The sequence below is a fragment of the Pavona decussata genome, unplaced genomic scaffold, assembly GCF_977016875.1.
Source record: "Pavona decussata unplaced genomic scaffold, jaPavDecu1.1 SCAFFOLD_131, whole genome shotgun sequence".
Lineage (NCBI taxonomy): Eukaryota > Metazoa > Cnidaria > Anthozoa > Scleractinia > Agariciidae > Pavona > Pavona decussata.
Window position 1 is genome coordinate 564669 of NW_028145545.1, and position 22114 is coordinate 586782.

General features: G+C 38.7%; 1 protein-coding gene and 1 long non-coding RNA gene across 2 annotated transcripts in view; both read right to left on the reverse strand.

The window, feature by feature from the left end:
* Window positions 1–4904: 4904 nt before the first annotated feature.
* Window positions 4905–6169, reverse strand: LOC146468381 (uncharacterized). The gene is made up of 2 exons (XR_014867526.1): window positions 5779–6169; window positions 4905–5224 (listed from the first exon to the last, which is right to left on the reverse strand). It is a non-coding gene; the product is annotated as an uncharacterized LOC146468381 (long non-coding RNA).
* A 1529-nt stretch (window positions 6170–7698) lies between these two features.
* LOC146468382 (uncharacterized) overlaps window positions 7699–22114 on the reverse strand; it is a 35141-nt gene continuing 20725 nt past the window's right edge. The window contains exons 9-13 of the mRNA XM_085124643.1: window positions 21740–21805; window positions 14038–14139; window positions 13664–13732; window positions 10196–10267; window positions 7699–9789 (exon numbers count right to left, since the gene is read on the reverse strand). Coding sequence (XP_084980769.1) covers window positions 7835–9789; window positions 10196–10267; window positions 13664–13732; window positions 14038–14139; window positions 21740–21805 — 2264 coding nt within the window. The 3' untranslated portion in view covers window positions 7699–7834. The remainder of the gene's footprint in view (window positions 9790–10195; window positions 10268–13663; window positions 13733–14037; window positions 14140–21739; window positions 21806–22114) is intronic.

The window sequence follows — 22114 nt, forward strand, 5'->3', positions numbered from 1 at the left end:
TGGACTCCACACATTTCTGGATGTTTACCTTTAAGTGCGTTTTGTCCGATTATCTGAAGTATTTTTCCTGTAGCGTTAAAATTATGTAGGGTTTGTAGGCACTACACTTTCCGTCTATCGTGCAAGCCCTTAAAGCCCACGAAGGATTGATGAGGGATTGATTTTGATCGGCCAGAATTTTTTTAGAAACCTACATTGTGTGGTGAGGAGGGTGGAAGGCTTGAAACTAAACGTATGCTTCGTGAACGCTTCAAAGAACACAAACAAACCACTCACAGTCCTAACCACTCAAATGCAACAACAGCAGTTCCTACACACTTCAACTTGCCGGGTCACTGTCCTAAAGACATGAGCCTAATTCCTCTGGAATTACAACTTCCCATCAACAATGGATCCCGACGAAAAGCGAGAGAGGATTACCTCATAGAAAGAGGTAAAACTTTGTCACCAGGTGGCATTAACCGACGAAATGAACGTTAGTTATTTCTAGTATTTTTACATATAACCTATGAACTGTTATATACACTATGTAAAAAGAAATATGTACACTAGTTTACCGTTTACCATTTTTATTTACGTTCAAATGTAAACTTTTTAGAGGCGTTAGTTTTTCTCATTGTAACTCTCACCCTGAAGAAGACTAGTGACACTAGTTAAAATATTGGCCCAAATAAATGAGCCCCTTGCCGTACTGTCAGCCCTGCAGTGAGTTTGGTTTATTTACACGTGAAGTGACGTCTAACACGTGCATTTCTACTACAAGAGATCCGGCAATGAAAAGTGTTCAGAACAGTTTATTTGTACATCGTGTGGTCCTCTGCGTTCAAACGCTTTCGTTGAGGATGGTGCTTTCCATTGCTACTATGCCAACATTCTGCGCATCTTGGGATGCTCCAACAAAAGTTTGATTTCCTTTGGACAGTGCCTACCAATTAAAACGTCTTTTGCTTCGTTTATGATTATGCTTGGTAACGGCTATTTAAATCCAAAATGAAAAATCACACTATACATAAACGACATTTACCTCAATTTACATTGGGCATAGTGGTCTCAACTGCCTACTCCAGGTTGGCTTCAACGTTCAAAAAGGAGCTAAAGTGGTGTCTAAACATGGCAGTTCAAGACGACTGCAGTAGATCTGATCACATGATAGTTTGGATTGTAAGGGTCTCGGCAGTGACTCACTATATTGAACATATTTCATGGTACGACAAAACATGGTAGTACACCAGGACCATTGCCAAAAAGCTGAGTAACCCTGCAAGCATTCTTGGAGTTTAGCTTTTAGAGCTACAAAGCACAAGCTTCGACTGCTTGTAATTATTATCACCCTTCCCGATGTTGAAAATTGTAAACGTTGTTTGAAATCGTGTAACCCGAGGATAGTGGTTTACAAGCTGACACACCCCAAATAAAGCTTGCCTTGTTGTTCGGAAACAAATGATGTAAATCACAAAATACGTCTAACGAAACCATAGAATCATGAAAGCTGATCCGTCAGAAAGATACTGCTTTTTCCTAATTTTGAGGCTGACAGTACTCAGCCCCATTATCAACACCTATAGTGTCCTTGGTGGGTTCATTTATATCTTATGGTCCATGCTGGGAAAATTGTAGATTGCGAGCAGTTTATCTAGGGATCGAAAATCCGCGGGGAAGAACGCAAAAACTGAGAAAGCACGATATTTGAAGGGCCAGTCGCGGGCGTGAGCGGTAAAGCCGTAAGTGGCGCGGCGCCTTCCGGCGGCCGCGCAACTCGCCCCTCGAATATCGTTCTTGCTCAGTTTTTGCTTTGATAAAATACGAGAAATTTATATCTTTATCATTATCACGGATCAAAGCATCAATTCAGACATAAATAACAAATTTAAAAATAGGCCTAGCTCTAAAGAGTCTCCTGTAGCTCAGTGGTAGAGCATCCAAACAAGTAATCGAAAGGTTGTAGTATGGACTCCTGTTGGAGGAACTCGAATTTCTTTTTCCCTACTAGTATGCTGTCGCTGACTGAATAACACATCACTCTTAAAGGAGAAGGTCATTCCAAAATGGCACATTTTCTCCTTTCGTCAATAGAAAGGTAATGTAAACATAAAGTACTCACCGAAGTTTCAGCTTCCAAGGAGCTTTCTATCCTTATGAAATCCTTGTTCAAAGTAGGCCAAAAATCGAGCACGGTCGCCGCCATCTTGGAATATACTTAGCAGCCTGGCGATGCTTGTGTGACGTCATTGAGTTCAACCTGAAGTCTGGCGGGAAGCTTGAACAGTCGACTCGTCCTTTTGCAGTCATGCCTTTTTGTTCAGCAACGTCGGTATTGCTCAAATAGGTCTCAAATAGACGGCAAAAAAGGTATTTCCTTCCATCGTATACCAGTAAAATGAAAAAACTTGGCAAAACAATGGCCGGTACAAAAAGTTCTTGCCAAAAGAACACTTGTATGTTTGTTCCGACCACCGCACTGATGACTATTTTGAAGTCGACCACCGACATAATCTCCTCGGTGGTAAAACTCGCAAAAGAAAGAAAAAAACCATACGCAGTTGCAACTATTATATAAGATTTCATATTCAGCGAAGATTACAAAACAAAAACAGAGCAAGTACTCGTCGTATCCTGATACTGGTTGACAAAGTACCTTCAAGCTTGTTTTCTGACTCCGTTTCTTCAACACAACAAACGCACTCTCTTGCTGTCTTCCGCACAAGCACCAATTTAAGTTGAACAGTCTTTCTGCACCTTCGTTCTCGTTATCAGAGCCACTGTTTCCTTGGTCAACGTTGCCTACAGGCTGAGCGCACGCTATTGCCTGGTACGCGCAAACGAGCTTAATTTTTAAAGTTTGGCCCTTTATTTTGTCGCTACAATGCCAGCTTCTTGGAATGTCATAACACGGTTTTAATGTTTCACATAATTTAAAGTACTCAAGTTCCCGTTCCAATTGGACCTTTGAAACAGCGATTTTGAGAAAACATGGAAATTAGCTTTGCGATTTGTGTCAAATTTTGGTCACTTCCGTCACACTTGAGGATAACGTTTGTTTCGTTTGCAATCGTTTGGATCGTTCAAAAAACGTGCGTTTCGATGGTTCGAAGCGTTTGACATCGTTCGTTTAGATCCTTCGAAGCGTTTGGCATTTTTAGTTTCGATCGTTTGAGGCGTTTCAGAATGTTGATATACAACATCGCGCTTATTTTTCGCATGTCACGGCAAAGTCTTTTCGGTAAAGCCTTCGTCTGTTATCAGAAATAAACCTACTGAAGGAATTAAGACTTTTAAATAGATCTGTGCATAACTCAAAAAACTTTAAGGACAAATTAAGTAGATACCAATTATTACTACTGGATATTCGAAAAACAAAAGCTACATAACATGCAACAAAAACAAAACATGAAATAGAAATTTACTTATTTCGATCAATCAGTTTTTCTCACGCCCAACAGCTACGAAAGCCAACAAGAAGCAGCGCCGCTTGGTGAATTATGGCATACTCACAAGATATATTTTAGCGCTTATTTTCCGTAAAAGCAAAATTTTGTGAATGAAACATTACATTTTAATAGCACAGGATGCAAAGTTTTGAGTTTTTCAACAGTTTAAGTAGACGTAATATCGACTGAGTTTAAAATGACTATAATAATGTCAACAATAGATTCCTGAAACGGATCGACCAATTTAATTATCTGATCAAGATAAAAAATTTTAAAATAATACTCTCGGGATCTGCAAATTTATCGTTATTTGCGCTTCACTGTACGTTTCCTCTGCTTGATTCAGAAGGGAATACGGGTCTCATTGGAAACAACTGCGGTTGGTTGACAGTCTAATTCGATAAGGTCAGAATTAATAACTTCAGTAAAATTATGCAGAGGAAACGCAAGGTACGTAAACAAACATGAAACGATCGAAACGCGCCAAGACTGTCAAACATTTGGAACGTTTGAAACGCTTGTTTCAGACGTTACAAACGCACGAAGCAAACGATATGTAAACCAAAATTTTCATGTCTACGACCTCACGCCGTAGAACTAAAACATGTAATGCTGAATTTGTTATTGTTATCGTTCAATTATCGAAGACTGCAAAGTGAAAGCCAGTGGATATGAGAGTACAACTAATGTGCATTTCAGAAAGGTAAAAATTAGGGCGATATCAGTTTCAGTTAATCGCAATTTTGAGTGTAATTTTTCCCACGGTGTTATTTCCGAATTTGCACATTTTTGCGCGACCGCATTTTCCTTCTATTATATTCAACGTGAAACAAGAGTTTTTCTTGAGATTTGCGTGTACAAAGGTTCATGCACATAAAATTTAGTTTTTATTTTTGTCTTTGACGTTTTTCTATAATCCCCATGTTTTTAGACATTGTTTAGCGTTGCATCAGATTTGTGACGGCCGTGCCAGGCAATAGCGTACGCACAGCCTACACGCTCGGGCTCGAAACGATACGACTCAGCCATTTTGGTTGAACTCAATGACGTCACGCAAGCATCGCCAGGCTGCTAAGTATATTCCAAGATGGCGGCGACCGTGCTCGATGTTTGGCCTACTTTGAACAAGGATTTCATAAGGATAGAAAGCTCTTTGGAAGCTGAAACTTCGGTGAGTACCTAATGTTTACCTTAACTTTCTATTGACGAAAGGGAAAAAAGTTCTATTTTGGAATGACCTTCTTCTTTAAGCATTTATATTGTGCAGCACTAAGTGTAATAAGCCACTTCTGAGTTGTTTTGAACCTTATTACTAAAGCGAGGCTAAGTGTAAAGCTTTTTGTGTGCAAATTAGTTTTGTTTGCATACGAATAAAACCGTGTTTTCATAACAAAAGTTTTGCACTTAGCCTCGCTTTCATAATGCCTATTACAAGGCTTACAGTGACAAATCCCCATCAACCAAGCAGTTGCAGTGTAGTGAGACGGTACGTTTATTGCAAAAACTAAAATGGCTCTAAAATACTGAGCAAGCACAGTGTATTCTACCTCCTTGGAACTGTCCATCCATGTTAGCTCTCAAAGACTGTAATCTATTTGCCTTTATACGTCCGAAATATTTCTTAATTAATGTTTACGTATTGTACATATTCTCGTTGAATTGCACGCCACTTGAATCTACAAACAAAACATTGCTTCTATTTACAGTCCTTTTATCGTCATGCAGTTATCAACAGAGCTAGAACTAATAAACCATTAATTTTAGCAATTGAGCACTCGTGCATTCTAGCTTTTTACCTTAAAGTGTATATGACAGATTTTTTTTATTTGCTTGATCGAATCTTCTTGTTGTTCTCGTATGAAAATCGAAAAAATAAATTCGCTATCGTTTTTTCTTCCCCTCGTTTGAGGCGGTCAAAGACGTGAAATTTCCCTTTCGGGTGTGTACAAAACCGCGCAAGGCGGGACACTAGGGATAGTGGACCTATGACGTCAATACAAGAACGCTGCTTTCGCGGATTCTCTGCTTCACTTTTTTTACGTCTTTCGTGTTGCTGCAGCCGTAAACAACGCACCGCAGCACCATCTTTCTTCCTTTGCATAAAGAAAAACACTGAAACAGAGGATCCGCGAAAGTAGCGTTCTTGTATTGACGTCACAGATCCACTATCCCTAGTCTCCCGCCTTGCGTGGTTTTGTACACAACCGGAAGTGAAATTTCACGTCTTTGACCGCCTCAAACGAGGGGAAGAAAAATCGATAGCGAATTTTTTTTTTTTTTTCGATTTTCATACGAGAACAACAAGAAGATTCGATCAAGCAAATAAAAAAAAAAAATCTGTCATATACACTTTAATATGTCTATAGATGGGTCGGTGAGAACATCACTGACTAGATATGGTATGAAATTTTAAACGATATTTTTTTAGTCTGCTGAACATTACTTATCACAAAAATGAATTCCCGCAATTTTGTTTTCTGAAAAAATTAAACTGATGCAAGAATGCATTTGTGTACTTTTCCTTAAACGCCTGTTTTGCTTTTTATAAAACAAAAATGTGAACTAAAAAGAATAAATGAATCATAACAACATGGCTTCAAAATGAAAGTTCGATATCCGCGAGTTTCCAGCTTACAGTTAGATTTTTTAAATCAGGGTCTTGGTAGTGAATTCAAAATTGCGCGCTCGACTTGTTGGGTGTCACAAAAGTTAGTTTCAGTAATCTTGAACACAAAACTCAACCAACCGTAAAATGGAAACTCACGAGAAAAATAATAATAATAATAATAATAATAATAATAATAATAATAATAATAATCAGCTGCAAAATAATTCTAGAATGACGAGAGGAAAGAAATCAACTCAATTCTTGAAAGGAACAACTCGTGATCTGTTCTAGCGAATTTTTGAAAAAAAAATGCGAGAACTTGAAAAACATTAGTCTAACATATTTCAAGTTTCAATCCATACCGGCCTACTCTGTCTCTGGACAGAGACACAAATCGACAGTTTTATTGCACAGGGGTGATAATTCATAACAAATTTAACAACTATTTCGTTGTTTCTGCTGACAGACAAAAATTTTTGGGTTTTGAAATGACAGCAAATTTGCGTGATACTTCCGCTTTAAGGTACTTTATGCGCCTAGTGACATTTCAACTTTGTTTAATCAGGGCACCAAACAAGAACATTTAGGTAAAATTCTTACACTGTTGTCTCCTGTGTTCTCAGATCATGTTGAGAGCCTTCAAAGGAATATTTTTGTAAGCTAATTTCGATTTAATCTGTTCTGATCCATTACCTGACAATGTAAGTTGCAGAGCGTTTTGGGAATTGAATCTTATTCCCCTAAGTTACTTAAGGTGATTCCACTGAATTGCATTGCGCATCCTTGCTGCGCATAATTTTTCGCGTCATTTAGCGCGCGCACGCACAACATTGCGGGATTTCCTTGAGGTTAAGCTCGGCAGGAAAATAAATGGTCCTTTTCTTCTAAACGAGCACGGTGACCCCCATTTTTTATTCAACGAAATTAAGGAAAATACGACTCTCTAAGTTATATCCCAGTTTCAATAATTTATCATAATTCAATTTCGAAAAATTATTGTGGAATCACTACTACGATCAATTTTGGACGTTTTGCGGGAAGCGTACAACCGCTCGAATGTCCCCTATTACGCCATGGGATTAATTTTTTTAGCCACTTTATGGCGTTTTACTACAAAGTTACAGTACTGTTATAAGAAAAATGCTAGTATTTCATTGTCAGTACTAACTTTCTGGAAGTAGTGGGCACTTCTCGCTGAAGACTAGCTCTTTTAATATTGATGTCACATGCCTAGAAAATAGTGAGATACTACAGCCCTCTAGGGTGAAAACAAGCACGGGGACCCCCTCTTTTTATTTTATTTTTCTGATGTACTAGGTGTACTTAACATCTGTAGAGATTTTCAAAAATTTCTCTTTACAAACGTTCTTTCGATGGAATCACCTTATTTCGAGCTGTTGATGCTGGTTGATCTTCTTTTTTGTGCATTCTCAACGATGCATTCGCCGTTTTGAAAAACAGAAGGGATTTCTCTTGCAGTTTTACGAAATTTTGAGCTTTCATTTGACGTATGAAAATTTGAGATTTCTGAACAGTTAACTCCAAAATTCTGAGACGATTAAGCCCTAACACTGATGACATTCCACAAAAAGTAAACAGTTGGGTGCCCTTGTTTAATGATTAACTTTCTTCAGAAGTGTAGGAATCATCAGACAAGTCTGACTTTAAGCCTTAGATTTTTGGTTTGATTACTTCAGCCAGTGCGGAACAATCATCATGACTAATACTATTCTCAGACAAATCTAACTTTGTAAGTGTTGAATTCGTTTTGATTGCTTCAGCCAGTGCGGCAACACAATTAAAAACAGCCAGAAAAATTCAGCTCTGTAAGCGTTGAATTTGTTTTGATTACCTCAGCCAGGGCGAAAAGACCATAGTCACCAAAACGATTGCCAGACAAATTCAGCACTGTAAGCGTTGAATGCGTTTTGATTGCTTCAGCCAGGGCGGCAACACCATTACCACCGAAACGATTGCCTGACAAATTCAGCTTTGTAAGCGTTGAATGCGTTCTGATTGCTTCAGCCAATGCGGCAACACCTTCATCACCAATACGATTGTCAGACAAATTCAGCTCTGTAAGCGTTGAATTTGTTTTGATTGCTTCAGCTAACGCGGCAACACCTTCATCACCAATACGATTTCCAGACAAATTCAGCTCTGTAAGCGTTGAAATTGTTTTGATTGCTTCAGCCAGTGCGGCTACACCTTCATCACCAATACAATTGCCAGACAAATTCAGCACTGTGAGGGTTAAACTTCGTTTAATAACTTCAGCTAGTACAGCAGCATGGCCATCGTTTAAGACGTCGTCTGAAAAATCAACTCTCTGAAGGTCAAGAAGCGAGCCAACAACACGTGCCAATGTCTGGTACAAATCACTCTCTTTGTTCTTAGATTCACTAATGCACTTCAATGCAACAACGAATTCACGGCTCGTTCCATTGTTGACTTGACTTGTTATAATCTTCACAAGGGCAGCTGCTGTTTCATTGCACTGTACAGCTAACAAACCGCATGTGAACAGAAGAACCTGTTTCAGCTCGTCAAAATATCTGCTGTCGGCAATTAAGCTGTCGGGACTAATATCGCCATCGAGAATCCGACAACAGAGATAAAATGCTGCAAACAGTTCCTGGAACTTCTTGTGAAGAAAGCCATAGCACAGACTTGGTCTTCGTTTGCTGCTTCCAGGTTCGACAGACAGTAATCCGAATCCAGGGAGCTCGCCGCTTTGATTTTGAAACTGACTGTCCTCAAAGTACATGTCATCGTTCTGTAAACCATTCAATGCTATTGAGCCAAGTTGTTTCAGTTCAGCTTTGTATACTTCAGTAAGGTCTTGGTGGGATTCTGGTAATCCTTTCTTTGTCCTGTATCTCCTGAGGACACACTGTACCATTTCTAAGAACAGTCGAGTGCTACTTTCTGGAAAAATACCTTTAACGTCATCACAAAGAATACAGAGAAGTGCTGTGTTCAAAGGATTTACTGTCAGGCCACTTAACTCTCCGTCAGACTGAATCTTGTCCAATAGCCTTTCGGCCAAATCCTCCATGGATTTAAAATACTTAAATATAAACTCTCTGGCATCCCCTATTGTAAATCCCTCGATCACCAACAGGGTGTCGCAGCATTCCCGTACCTTAATCCCAGCTTTGTGCTGTGCTGTAGCTACTATGTGACATTTTGAAAGGATTCTGCCTTGAATGAGTTCTTTAAACATCGGTAATTTGCCGGTGGGCAACTCATCCAATCCGTCAAGAATCAGTAAAATCTTTGCCTGATTGTCGCGAAGAAACTCGAAGATTTTCTCCCTCTCTTCTTCTCTCACATCTAAAGGTAAAAGTTGATCATCAATGGCCTCCCAGAGGTTAGACTTGATATCACGACATTTCAGCATCAGAACTACTTCGAATTTCGGGAAATAACCTTCTTCTTCTCGTTTCTTAGTGGCCCAGTCGTATGCAAGCTTCTTGCAGTATGTTGTTTTTCCCATGGCAGGGTTTCCTTCAATTAATACTGTTCTCGGCCTTGGGTTTTCTTCGTGTGGTCTAAAGATGTCAGACAAGTTAACCATTTCGGCAGTTTTTGTTCCTCTCTCTTTCTTCCTGCTGACCATTTTCAGCCTGGTGAATATGTTCTCAAGATGGAATCGAAACTTTTCACACCACGGAAAGGGTGCGAGCCATCCTTCATTGATTTTGTAGAGTTGGCGAAGTCCGTTAATAAATTCAAGTGGATTAAAAACACCTGGAGAAACAACAGCTATAATTAACAAGAACCTCAACTAGAGATCTTAAATAATTGCGCGCAAGTTACTCAATGTGTGTATAGTAGGAACATGTTTATAATAATGAGCGCTGCTTTTAATTTTATTCCGTTTCGATTATAGGGGTGAACTCTGTAGTCCAAGGTATTTGTTTTTCTTAAAAGCGTTTATGGCCGTTGTAATGGCTTGCTTCTTAAAGTATTTGTGTCTTGTGAAAATTAAACTTCTTCTCATCAAGAAGAAAAAACAAAACAAAACCAAAAAAAGAAAACCGGAATTATGACACGGTGAAATGTTTATTACAGAGATTTATATCAAAGGTTTTTCTTCTGTACAATGTATTGAACAGAAAACATTTTAACAATAGTTTTTAACAATGACCCTTACCCTTCGATTCCTTTTGATTGTCCAGCTTCTCGCTTGTGCGTCCGATTTCACTCTTCGCGTGCTCAAGCTTGTCTGAGGAACATAAAAATCGACATGTTTATTACCAAACGGTAAATTAACATAATGTTAAAGCTCTCTCTGCACGTTGGTTCAGTACCCAACATCATTCATATTTACTATCTGACGCACATTTACCGAAAATAAACAAAGCTCGTTACTTTAAGAACGCATTTTAAACTGCTGCCGCCGTTGACAATCGATAGATTTGGGATGTGGATAGTCTTAGTTGATCACTACTTTCGCGTAGCTAATAGGTGTAACTTACATGGCAAAAAATACCTCGCAACGTTTAGGAAAAGTTGTCCTAAGGAATTTGTTCCAATAAAATTCAAAGAGATAAGTCTAATTTTCACTCTATCGTCTTGCTACATGCACAGTTATAGTTACCAGCAGTTAGGAAAGAAATTGCTCCTTTTGGTGGCTTTATTTCGAAACATCTTTTTTTTTTCAGAAAGAACTGGAAGGTAGATTGGCCACAGTAAAGAGATTCGAATGCTGACGTTTGTAGTATTAGCTTTTCGATTCGCTCTGACAAAGGGCTAACGTTCGAAACGTCAGCACTTGAATTTCTTTACGGTGGCCAATTTAAACCGTTGATAAACCAAACATTCGTTTTTACTCCTCAACAACGCAGCAACTAACCCTCTGATCCATTATTTCCGAAGGGTCGTCCTTTTTCAAACTAGTCAGAGCAAAATTACTGCTTTCCATCCATTCACAAGAAAGACCAATTAGAACTGAATGTTTGGTTTTATCAACAGAGTTGACAAGACAATTTGGCCACAATAAAGAGATTCGAGTGTTGACGCTTCGAACGTTTTTGAGTAGTGGAGTTACGCTATTGGTAGGAGCATGGTCATAAGAACGAGGAAAACAAGAATAAATTAGTCGCATGAAAAAAGCACGCTGTGTCTGTGAGTGCCAATTTTGAAGGTGAATTTTTACTCTTAACGTTTGCCGCTTCCTGTGTCACCATGATATAGAGGAATGCCACAGACTGCCATACGCTTGTGAGAATGGTTAAGTAGTGTCACGGAGTTATTTCGTTGAACTCAGAAACTCTCGTTACAAGTTTTGAACTTTGGACTTGAATGCAGTCGGTCACGTTTTTGTTACGTTAGTATGTAATAGCCTATTTTACAGCTGTGTGCTTAGTGACTTGGTTTTTCGGTGAAAAAGCAAGGCTGCAGTTGACTCTGTTTTGATGCAAACCTCACTGCTTTTCATATGAAGATTATATCGTTCTTATGCTCACTAGTCTGCATTAGCACCATAGTTAATAAAAGCTTCACAAATTTCTTTTTTGTTTTTTTAATTTTTGTAAGCGTTTTTGGCCTTGACCGTGGACAAACCACAGTAGATTTTGAAAATGTCTTGGAGCAACTGACCAATAGAATCGTTCCCGTTAAGATATTCAACTGTGGTGTAAATTAACAAAGGATTGTGCACGGTCGTGGCCCTTCCAATATAAATTGTAGCACCATTGTTTTCATGGCAAAGTTTCATAACCAGTCCCTCAATTAACTATGAGAACATTAACAAAGTTAACCCCAGCCTCGCATCAACTCAGAGGCCAGGCCACTAAGGACAAAGCTGTAAAATGGGCTACTATCGTCATGTTAGTATTGTCACCAGATGAATTCAAGTAATACTATATTTATATCAGTTGGTTTTCATCAGGCGATGGTATTTACTAGGGAAAGGGGAGGGGGAACTCATGTTTTTCCCGCTTCCCTCGCCTCCCTCCCCCCCCCCCCCCCCCTTCCCTTCCCCAATTACGCCGCCAACGCAGGCTAGTACAAGCCCTTCCCTATCATTCAGTCAAACCACAATGTATAAAGCACTTTCACGACAGAAACCGATTGCTTTTTACTCTCTGGATTGCTTGGTTTCCTAACCAGAAATTATCATAACAATGTAGGTTTTTCAGTTAGTGACAAATTCCGGCAAAGCAAAGAACAAGCTGTATTTGGCCTACCAACACGTAAAATTTAAGCGCAGACAGCATGGTTCCAGGTACGTTTTCTTTATAAAACACAAGTACTCACGACCCCATATCAGTACAAGGGAAGTGGAAAAGTGACTTTGAAACCACAGAAGATAATTATTCCAAAACACCAGTACATGAAATATGAAAGACGCTACAAGGAGCGCTTCTTTGACGATGAAAATGTTTTATTTTCGTTAAACAAATATCAAGTGAGCTGTTTTCTAAGTTAAAATGGCAGAGCGCAAGTACAAGTTCTTATTCTCGAGGACTGATTCTTACTATTGAGTCAAAACAGATGGGTACAAAGTAAAAATCGATTGCAATTCCCAAATCGGACAAAAGGAAAGCAGATTTTCAATTGAAATAAAGAAACAAAGTAGAAGCAGAGAAATCCTGTAAAATTTGCCTTGATTTGCAATGTTTTCTTGTGCTGTAACACTTGAAAGTGAGGCCTTACTTATCGATCAACGTCGGCCTAAACCTGTCCAACTTTCATCCTTAGTCGAACATATAAAGAAACAAAACCGTATAAATTCAAGTCAATCTGATGTTAAAGCTGTGCGACAATCCTTGGGCCTTATTGCCCACAGAGTCTAGCAGGATTGAATTTATTGTTTCCGATTCGACGGAGTTGACAAAAACAGCGGCCCGACTTGTTTCAAAATTGTTGGTTTGCAATGCACATGTCCGCAACATGACCAGCCCCCATCAATTTGTAAAGCGAAGTAAACTTAATGTTACTCATACTTCTCCATGCCATTCTTCTTGGCCAAGGTTATACTAAACTGTATTAGCCAAAGAGCACGGTTAGTCTGATAAAATTCACAATATCGTCTTCGCATTTAGAGGAAGACAGGGTAGACAAAATGTGCTCCACGTACGATCAACTCGGCAAGCAAGGGGAGGGTTAGTAACGCTTTAAAATGAACCATCCATCCCACGCACCAACCGCCATTCCCACAAAGACAGTGTCCTATCTAGTTGTGTTGTGTTGAATTAAGTACGTAGCTATTTTGTCAGCTTTCTCTTCAACTTCCTCTCCCATAATATTCGGCATTCCTTAGTATGACAAAAACAAGAGTGAACAAAGCGAATTGATACCGCCAAATAATAATAAGTTAACCTTTGAATCTTTACAACCGCTCGATTCAGCTAGATAAAAGCCAGCAGATTATTACGCGTCACTCCACAAAAACAGTTCAGTATGTTCATTTCACCAGAAAGTAACCCACCATAAGATGTTTATTTCTATTCATTCTAGCTTAAGGGACGCCCATTTCACTTAAAGACAACCCCCAAAATTGTCGTTACACCCGACAACAGGACGCTGTGGCCTCCTAATCGTTATTGTGCATCGTCACGTGCAATGACCAAAAACACTTTTCTTTCCCCGTTGGGTGATGTTGATTAAAACATACCTTCTGTTTCATCTAGTTGTTTCATCGTTTCATCTTCGGAATCCTTGAGAGTCAGAATCTCTGGCATTCCTTGATTGGACAAATAAAGAAGTGAAACCAATCAAGCAAGTTGACGCTGCTGAATAATAGTATGCAAACTCTACACCTGTACAATAACTTCATCGAGGAGTTGGAAACTAGCAGCCGCACATTTAGAAATATAAAACTATCATGAGTGACCAGACCTTACTGTCTCTTGTAATAAAGGCTATTTTAGTATTTAATCTTTTTCGTATCCTAAAGAAAAACGAAGGGGAGCAATAACAAGGGTTTACTTTTCCATGCCGAAGAGAAAATTGATAAAAAATGTTGTTGCAATTAATTTCATTACTGACCTTCACCTGACGGTTTTTCTACGGTGATCGCTAAACTGCCCAATTTCTCTCTTATACTCTCAGTTTCACTTCCTTCCTGTTCCAGTTTGCCTCTAATCTTGCCTACGAAATTGAAAAAAGATGACAAATATAGGTTTTTGTCATTCAGAAGTACTCAATTCCCCATTTCCTTTCTAAGTTTGAAAAGTAGTAACCCTCGTAATGGTTTTGTATTTAGCAGTTTATTGAAATAATAGTTTCTTCCGAAAGTTTATGGTCCTATTTATTGCAACATAATCAACACGAAAAAAAAAAAATAAATAATAATAAGTGTTCACGATGCTAATTTCCCCTAGGTATTCCCAAGTTGCGTATTACAATAAATTTCAATTTCGTGGCGTTTTTATTGCCATTTCTTTGCACGGATCAGAGACTTTCGTTGGCATTCTTCAATCGTTTTCACAGCAACTATATAAAATACGATACGATATATTTGAACTGTAGTTGGAACCCATGACCTCTGCGGCATCGTAGAGGTTATGGGTTCGAATCCTGTTCAAGCCTAAATTTTTTTCAGGTTTCTTTTCGCAACTGCTTAAGTTGCGTTCTTACTGCGAGGATCTTTCTTCTTTTAACAACTGACTGTTTGCCAAAAACACACAAATAACTGTGAAAAAGCGGGAAATGTAGTCATCAATATCATCAGTTGTAAGGATATAAGAAAATCCTTGGAGGATAGATAGTACGTCCAAAGATGTCTTTTTAAGGTCCGCAACGCGAAGTAATGATGTTATATGACGTGGTCATTAGGTCATGATTGTCAAACGGCGGCCATCTTGGATTTCCGGATTTTCCAGAAACCTCAAGAACGCACCGAAAGTGAATGAAAAGTAATCAAAACCAATAGAGGAACACTTATATGTGCGAAAACCATAAACGTTACGGGGACAAAAGTTATTTTTTTTTATTTAAAAAGGGATTTTTCATTTATTGAAAAAACTGCCTGTCAAAGGACCTGAAGATCAGTCTGGGACATGATGAGATCTCAATACAAACAACCACCCAGAATTACCCCCATGATCCACAGGCCGGCGTACCGTAAAGGCCCATTGTGTCGTGTGTGAACACCTTGGCCTACGATTTGCGTGCTTTTATCGTTAGCATCTTGTCCCCTTTAACCCCTTTAACCCCTTTTTGAGAGGATCAAAGACCGTAAGGTCATGGGGTCCTTCGGTTCGCGACGTAGAGTCAATCTTTATCAACGGATGAATATTTTGCGAGTTATCAACACCTTTTGGCTATTAAATCAAATCGAGCCATCTTTGGTTTATATACGTCCGTCAAATGGGTTTTACCAAGTTCTTAAGGAAACCACTAGCACTCACAGCTCGCAAAATTGACCACTCTCACCGTGCGCCCTAACTGAGAGATATTATAACAAGTAAAAAGTATTTCACGTATGATCCAAAATTACTGAAAAAAAGAATTTTATTGAGCGATTAGGTAGCATTAAAAAACTTATTAACATTTGGTCCTCAAGAGGTTTATCTGTCTATGGTAATGTGACAATAATCAAATCCTTCCTTATTCCAAAGTTTGTTTATGTGTGCTCGGTACTGCCTACACCTAACGAATTAGTGAAACAACTGAATCAACTGCTATTTAAATTCCTTTAGAATGGCACGGATAAGGTAACACACGTTTCGGTAATAAATGAATACGAGGAAGGTAGATTAAAAATGATCAATTTAGATTGCGTGATAAAGTCCTTAAGGCTGGCATGGCTAAAGCGTATATTTGAAGGCCAGAATGAAACGTGGAAAACCTACCTACAGCACTTGCTGGAACCCATGGGAGGTTTTTTCTTCTTGAATTGTAACTATGATATTAAGGATTACAAAATCTCCTCTAAGTTTTATTGTAAACTGCTTTCTTGGTGGTCAGACTTTCGTGACTCGTTTGCCTCTCAGATAGACTGGCAAAATATTATTCGGAATAATAAAGAAATTCGCATTGACAAAAGACTAGTTTTCTACAAAAATTATTTTGTGGCAGGAATGATCTTTACTCAAGATCTACTTTTCAGTTTAAATATAGAAGACTCATTTTGCCACTGATCGCATAAAATTTCCAAAACTAACTTTTTGCAATGGGCTGGCCTTCGACATTCAATACCTTCTTTAAAAATTACTTCTCCCTGTCCATCTATAGCCTCTCCATTATTTTCAATTAACAACCACATCTTTGATATCACAAAAAAGAAATATAAAGGACTATTACTCATTACTTGCACGCAAAAAAGCCCAGCCTCCTAATATCGTTCGAAAATTGCAGAATGATTTTCATTTCTCGTTTGATCAGCTGAAAGAAATCTTCACTCTGCCACATTCTGTTGTACTTGAATCATACGTAAAAGGTTTTCATTTCAAAGTGATTAACTCTATTTTATACACAAATTCTAAATTATATAAAATAGGCTTCAAAAAGGATGATCTGTGCTCATTTTGCAAGGCAGAATCTGAAACCTTATACCACCTTTTGTATCAGTGTCCCTTTGTTAGACAGTTTTGGAATGATTTTCAAGATTACTGGCACCAACCCTCAAATCAGCAAATTCGTCTAACTCTTCAAGATGTTTTATTTGGAATTATAACTAAACAATGCGCTTTACTTAACCTACTGAATTATTTTATAATAATTGGGAAACTGTTTCTATGGGACTGTAGAAGAACCCAGACTCGACCCAAAATCCAAGGATTTTAAATTAAAATAGTCATCAAATATGAAACCGAAAGAAAGATCAATAACACAAAATTCTTTCAGAAAAAGTGGGTACTATCCCCAGTTTAAGTGAAGAATTACATTACAAATAAACTTTTGTGTGGTATTTACAATCATAAGTGCAACTGTAACCTATTGTAAGTCTCTTTTTTTCTTTACTTCGTTTGTAACAGCTTTTAATTTAATTTTTATATTGTAACTGTTGTGTAACTGTATATTGTAAGTGTCAGTAGAAGCATTTAATTTAATATTGTAACTATTATGGTAGTATTAGGGTAATTTTAAGTGGAACTGTAATTCATTGTAAGTGTCAAAATAGTCATACCTTGTCAGTAGTAGCATTTAATTTAATATTGTAACTATTATTATTATTATTATTATTATTATTATTATTATTATTACTATTTTGTAATTTAGGTTAGTATCGTAAGTTGGTATGGTTAGTATTGTAAGTAGAGTTTAGTATTCTAGAGTTAATAAAAATTTATTAAAAAAAAAACAAGTAACAAGTACTGCCAGTCATCCTTGAATTAGTTCACACTTGCTATGAGCTGTGCAAACGATCAATTTTACTGTCTCACAAACAACTATGAAAGGCTCAAAGTGAATTTTCGCAAGAAAGCTCTCGGGTAGCCGAAAAATTCCAATGCAAACACTAAGAAATTTCCCGGGAATATTCCACTGTACCTTGTGATGTTTACTTTGCAGACGAACAAATCACTCATGACTGACAAGGTATGTCTCATGTATAGAAAAGGATAACAAGCACACAAAATCATGAAATAGTCATTTAGCTCTGATATATATCTCCCCAGTTTCGTTTGATTATCGAAATAGATAGTATAGTTCAGAAACAAGTTAAATTCCACCATGTCCGCTGACCGACAGTGAGCCTCGGGTTAGTCACGCAATACGCTTGGGGTTTCATTGGATTCATTGTGTTGCCCAAAACCGTGAATTACAGTCGATGAAAATGCACACGGTGCAGGTTTTCTGATTGAGCAAGCCAACGAAGCTACGCTTAAGCGATATGAAGAGATGTTTGAGGTCTAAATATACGCGACAGACTACGCAAAATAGAAAGACGTCGGAGCACGCTTCGAAAATTAAACAGCCAAACGAATTCAACAGATTTAAGTCTTGCTTATATAATGTAAGTATGCTTCCCTATTTTTGGTTGCCACTTTGATTTAAAGACTCAAATCTTCGGAATTGCTCAGAGTCCAACAGAAATGATTCTATTTTATGTAACAGTAAGGGTATACGTGTGGACTTTGTTGACATCTAGTCCAAATGATGTCACGTTTTACTCGTTTGTCAATAATTACTGTGTGTAGACTATCGGTCTCAGTTTTAGACTTGCTTACAAGTCCAGCTTAGAGAGCGCGAAGCGCGATCGTCAGAGCTCGAGCGAGCGAGCGCGGAGCGCGAGCGAGCGAGAGCTCGACTTGTTTCCCTTGCTGGAAATCGAATCAAGTGATGTCATTTTGGCGCGAACTTTTCAGGGTGCGAAGTTGTCAAACTGTCAACTCAATGCATTCTTGTCATTTCAGTCATTTCAACGCATCTTTGGAAACGTCGACAATTGCATTGGAAAACTTTCTCAATGCGTTTCAAAACGTTGGGAATGTTTCCGAACGAAACCAAAATACGTTGAAAATCATTTAAAAATTGGGCCAACGCATTTGCAAAACATTTTCAAACGTTGACAACGCATTTGAACAGTGAAACGACAAGTCATTTTCTTTATCAGCCCCGCGAAACGACTGTATCGTACTTCAGTTCATGCGAAGATTTTGTTTACATTTTGATGACTGCAGAAATTATGTCGATTCGCTTCGCGAAGATTTTTAAAATGCTTTACTTCGAATGTGCGAGTGATAATAATAATAATACCGGCTACTGCTAGCGCTGCTACTGCAATAATAGATTTTAAAACGAAAGCACTACACAGCATGACATGCAGAATGCTGTCTTGACGGAAAAACCTGGAAAACAACATAAAATGTATCGGCTCTATTTTAATGGGTTTCCTATTATATACCGAACGAAATTCGGCCGTTAACTCGTTTGGGATAACGGCCGAATCTGTATCGGTATATAACAACCGAACAAGTTAACGGCCGAAAAATGCTTGCTACATACCGAACAAGGTTGAGGCTTATCTCGTTATTATCAAAACACTCATTAAAAACGCAGCATTTAACTCGGTCAGTATAAGCCACAAGATACCGATCGATCGCCTCTTGATGTTGATGTCCGTTTAACCGGAACCAAGCAAACGGACATAACCTCTTTTCTTTCGCCGTGACGTAGAAAATCGAAAACGAATGGGGCCACCTCCAAGGTCAAGCTTTTTTTTCGATCATCCTGCAGGCGCCGATAAAAACACGTCCTTTCCACAACAGTGACTTTCGATTACTTTGCGCTGATGTTCGCGGACATCTCTGTACTTTGCTTTTTGCAACCCATACACGAATTGCGTTGTTAAATGAACGTATAATCAGTGCGAGGAATTTAGAAGTTCTTGGTCGTAGACCGAAATAACAATCGCTATCGAAGAGCTAGTGTTGTATGTTCGAACAACTTCGCGCGTGATCTGGTTATGATCTGGCTTGATTGACGTGTACTTTCATATCACTGGTTCTGATTGGATAATGCTACAGGAGGAAAATTCCTCCTGTAAATTTGGCGCGCTGCAAGTGATAAAAGTCGCTCGCGCCAGGTCCATTCAATGAGAAGCGAGCGAGCGACTTTGAGAAAGTCTATCTCAGTTTCAGATCCGAATGGTTTTGAAGTTAGATTCTGAAATAAAAGTCCTTAAAATCTTGCTAAGATTATGAGTGGATATTCTGTTTGGGCTTGTTAAGCGAAAACTTACAACTTTCTCGCGCTATAGAGTGTGTGCACGGCGGCCATGCTGGAGGACTAAAACAATAGAAGATGTTTGCATAAAAATAGAATATATTTCCCAAAGGAAAATCATTGTATTGTTTTGGTCCTCCAACATGGCCGTCGAGCACACACTCTATTAGTGGAAACCAACTGTGAATGCTGATTTTTGGCTCCTACAATTACCAGTTTTCGCATAATTTTAAGTATTATTATCATATCATCTACAAGAGAGTCAGTAGATCAATAACTTATAGAAAGGAGTGGGAGGGACCCTTTAATTCGCTCCCAAGTTGTTTTCTACTATGGGCTAGTATTAAACCAAAATCTTGTGCAATTTGTGCAGGGTTTGAGCTTGTCATACGCGCTGAAAATAGCAGGTCCCAAAAACTTTTTTTATCGATTTGGTTAGGCCAAAGGTGGAACTGTACCATGATAGTTGTATCTTTTTGGGGGGGATTATGCCATTGGAGATATTTGGCCACAAAATCACCATATTTTGATATGCTATTTTACCTAGTTAATTATTAACTTGCATTGATTGACAGGTAATTAATCAAATAATCTGAGACTCCTGCACATAACTCATGTGTAAGGATGTACTTATGCTCATGTGGAGTCACAATAGAATAAGGTAAATTCTACAAGCTTAAGGGGCCCTCACTTTACCCTTTGTTTGAATAATTTTTATGGGAATTTTTATTAAAAAGGCAGGGAGGGGTGGTCTAACTCCCCCCGGAAAATTCCAAATATCAAACCACTTCAATCTGGCCAAGTTTCTTCGAAATCGGTGAGATGGCATGTATATCCCCTGCCTGGTCTTCTCATGGACATGGTCTTAAGCCCCCCCCCCCCCCCCCCCCAAGAGTTACGCTTCCCTACTTCCCGACCTGTTTTGGACCAGGGCAGTGACTGTCTAATATGGACATTTGATTATATTATACTTGTTGTACAAGTTACGTTCAACATTTTAGCTCACTTGTGGGAACCTTGAAATTTATGAAGTACAAAAATTGTAAATGGTAAACATAATAACCTAAACAAAACGGTAAGCTAAATCGAAATGTTAAAAACTGAATCCCGTACATGTGCTGCATGTAATTTGGTTGGGAAGAATAAGGGGGGAAGGGGAGGGGCTTAAGGGGGACTTAACGTAAACACCATTTTACCGCACTTTACATGGCTTTAATGGAAATATCTCGTTCACGTTTCAAGCGATCCAAAAACTCTATGTTCATCCCGTAAATCTAAGTTGTGGGGTGTTTTGTGAATTTTGGGGTGATTTTTGGGTATATTTGAGAGGAGATAATTTTTCTAGAAGGATTGGTTAAATTAAGAGAAATAAGAAATATTGAAGAATTAGTGAAGTTTTAAAATAAGAATTTGTAGTTAATAATTAATAGACGGATACCAAGTTAGTCCACTAGCAACTTGGGGTGCTCTTGCGTGGGTATCAACTGTCTGTTAGTGTTCCAAAAATCATTTTCCTTCTTCTATCCCTTCTTAAAACCATTTCAAATTTCATTCAAATTTAGGTTAAGTCCCCCCTTAAATTTGAGGAGGGGGTTAATAACTTTCTTCCTCTGAAAAGGGGGGAGGGGTTATTAGATGGAGGGGGGGGCTGATCTGAGAGTGGGGGCCTAATAGAGGATTTACGGTATTATGCAGCAACTCTGAACGAACGTATGCTTACAAATTAATATGCAGCTATATAGGACGACTTGCGTAACCTATACTCTACAATCAATTAGAACCACACAACTAAAACTAAGTGTTAAACCTATAACACTAACACGCGTGAAAAGTTACAGTAAAAGTTATAAAGCAGATGTTTCTTCATTTCTCTTGCGATTTCCCAAGAGATAATCAAATAAACGCCTCCTGACATTTTTAGATATCAGTCCAATTGGTGAGCGATTATGCATCCCTTATTGTCTTAGGCCGGGATCTCATGTAGGCGTAAGCATATGGCATACCAATCCTCCCAGGGCCAAATAACAAACACACTGGTACTTTATCGCGTTATAAGCTCAATTTTCCCAGTACGTACCTTCCATTTCTCCAAAATTATATTCTCTGCTTTCTTCACTTTTTTCATCCTTACTTTCAACCATTCCTTGATAGGGAAAATAAAAAGTCAATCAGGCGTCACCCTTAAATACAAACTAGGACATTGTTGAATGGCAGTATGCCCTATGGGTGTCGACCTAGACTGTTCACAGTCCCCTATTTTTCCGTGTGATCGTCGAGATCGAGCGCGTCTTACCGTTAATGGCGGCCATCTTGATTTTTAGATGTACCCAGGGGGCGGGCGTCGGGGATTATAGCTCTAGGGGGTGGGGGGCGAGAAAAATAGAGGGACTGTACCAACATCACTGCGACTCGCGTTCATGGACTCGCTACTCCAGCAACGCAGCCATCTGAT